Source organism: Condylura cristata, unplaced genomic scaffold, assembly GCF_000260355.1.
Source record: "Condylura cristata isolate star-nosed mole 26May11 unplaced genomic scaffold, ConCri1.0 scaffold00013, whole genome shotgun sequence".
In the NCBI taxonomy this organism is placed as follows: Eukaryota; Metazoa; Chordata; class Mammalia; order Eulipotyphla; family Talpidae; genus Condylura; species Condylura cristata.
In genome coordinates this window covers 48,288,643-48,290,217 of record NW_004567114.1, presented here as the reverse complement: position 1 = coordinate 48,290,217, position 1,575 = coordinate 48,288,643, and the positions used below count along the sequence as shown (strand labels likewise).

The 1,575-nt window shown below is 40.1% G+C and overlaps 1 protein-coding gene across 1 annotated transcript in view; it reads right to left on the bottom strand.

Moving 5' to 3' along the window:
- Positions 1-1,575, bottom strand: part of EAPP (E2F-associated phosphoprotein) — a 12,873-nt gene that overhangs the window by 5,729 nt on the left and 5,569 nt on the right. Inside the window, exon 3 of the mRNA XM_004681948.2 lies at positions 892-987. Within this exon, the coding sequence (XP_004682005.1) occupies positions 892-987 (96 nt within the window). The remainder of the gene's footprint in view (positions 1-891; positions 988-1,575) is intronic.

The window sequence follows — 1,575 nt, the reverse complement described above, 5'->3', positions numbered from 1 at the left end:
CAGCAACATGGATGGAGCTGGAAGGGATCATGCTTAGTGAAATAAGCCAGAAAGAAAAAGAAAAATACCAGATGGTTTCACTCATAGCAGGAGCATAAAGGACCAAGGGGGAGGGATAAATAGTAATAATGAACAACCACATACCAGAGACATTTTAGGGGAGTAGAATGGGGAATGGGATCAAAAATGGGGGTGGGGAGAGTGCACTGGACTATGATGATGGCACATGGGTGAATTGGTGATGGGAAGCCCATGGATTACAACTGAGATGGAAAAAGGCACAAAATGATGTAAAAATAAACTATTATAATAAAAAATAAAACTATGACCATTCCATATACTAGCCTTCTTAAATGTACTTAAGCAGATCTACATTTAGATAATAACATATTTAAAAAATACAAACTTTATCACATAAAATTTTTCTTTAATCCCAGGGTAACTGACATAATTAAATTAGCTTCAGCTCTTATCATGTTTAACTTTGCTCAAATTTTATACAAAACTAATTCCAGAGAAAACACAAACTGATATAAAAAAATAAATAATGAAAGCAAGAAGTGAAGAAAAATTATGCAATAAGGTGAAAATATTTGAAGGTGTGAAAACAAATGCTGCTTTAAGGAACCTGAAAGAAGAGGGAGGCAGTAGCCCTAAGAAGGAATTCAGTTAGGACAGACCCTCCCTCACCTCAGCTGTGCCTATGTAGCACCACAGTTAGGCCCAGGTCCTCGACAGTGTACTTTGACTCATCGGTTCTGTTCTTGTTGTCACATCAATGATCTGCAATTTCTTAAAGGTAAGACTCACATGGAAATCCTAATGCCAACTAAGGTAAACTCTCTTCTTAACATAAAACAAACAGCTAAGCCTAGAAAACATGTTACTCACTGGTTTTATCTTCATCCTCAGAATCAGAATCAAAATATATATCATCATAGTATTTTGTTGATGTTGTTCCAACTTTCCCATTCCCTGAGGAAGAACCTATTCAAACCATAAAGGAAATTTACAGATTAAATGATACATAATTCACAAATAAGTTCAGGATCATGTAGATAAAAAAGTTGTTTCACATCAAAGACTTACTCTCTGCTCTATATTATAACAGAGAACTTCCCCTCCTTGATTAAATGTACCAATCATGAAAAAATTATTCTCTTTTAGGGCTCCCTGGTAGCACAAGGAGTTAAAGTGTAGCACTCTGAAGGTATCCACAGCCACTGCAGTACAAGTTCAATCCCTGGCCAGGAAGCTGACCCACATGGCATAGCAGACCTCTCCTGTCTCGCCCCCCTGCTTCTCTAAGCAGTGTATTTCAGTCAATCTGCCAGTTTTGTTCCCTACTTTGTCTCTGATGAACCCTCTCACCCACCACACCTCTGGCCTACACCCCAGCTCCTGTACGCAGAAGGAAATCTTTTTTAAAAAAAGTATTCTCGGCCCTCCCTGGTGGCGCAGCGGGTTAAAGCACAGCACTAAGAAGTCAAAGCCACTTCCGCATGAGTTCGATCCCCGCCTGCCCCGGAGGTGACCACATGGTGTGGCAGACCTCTCCTGACCCGCCCGCTGCTC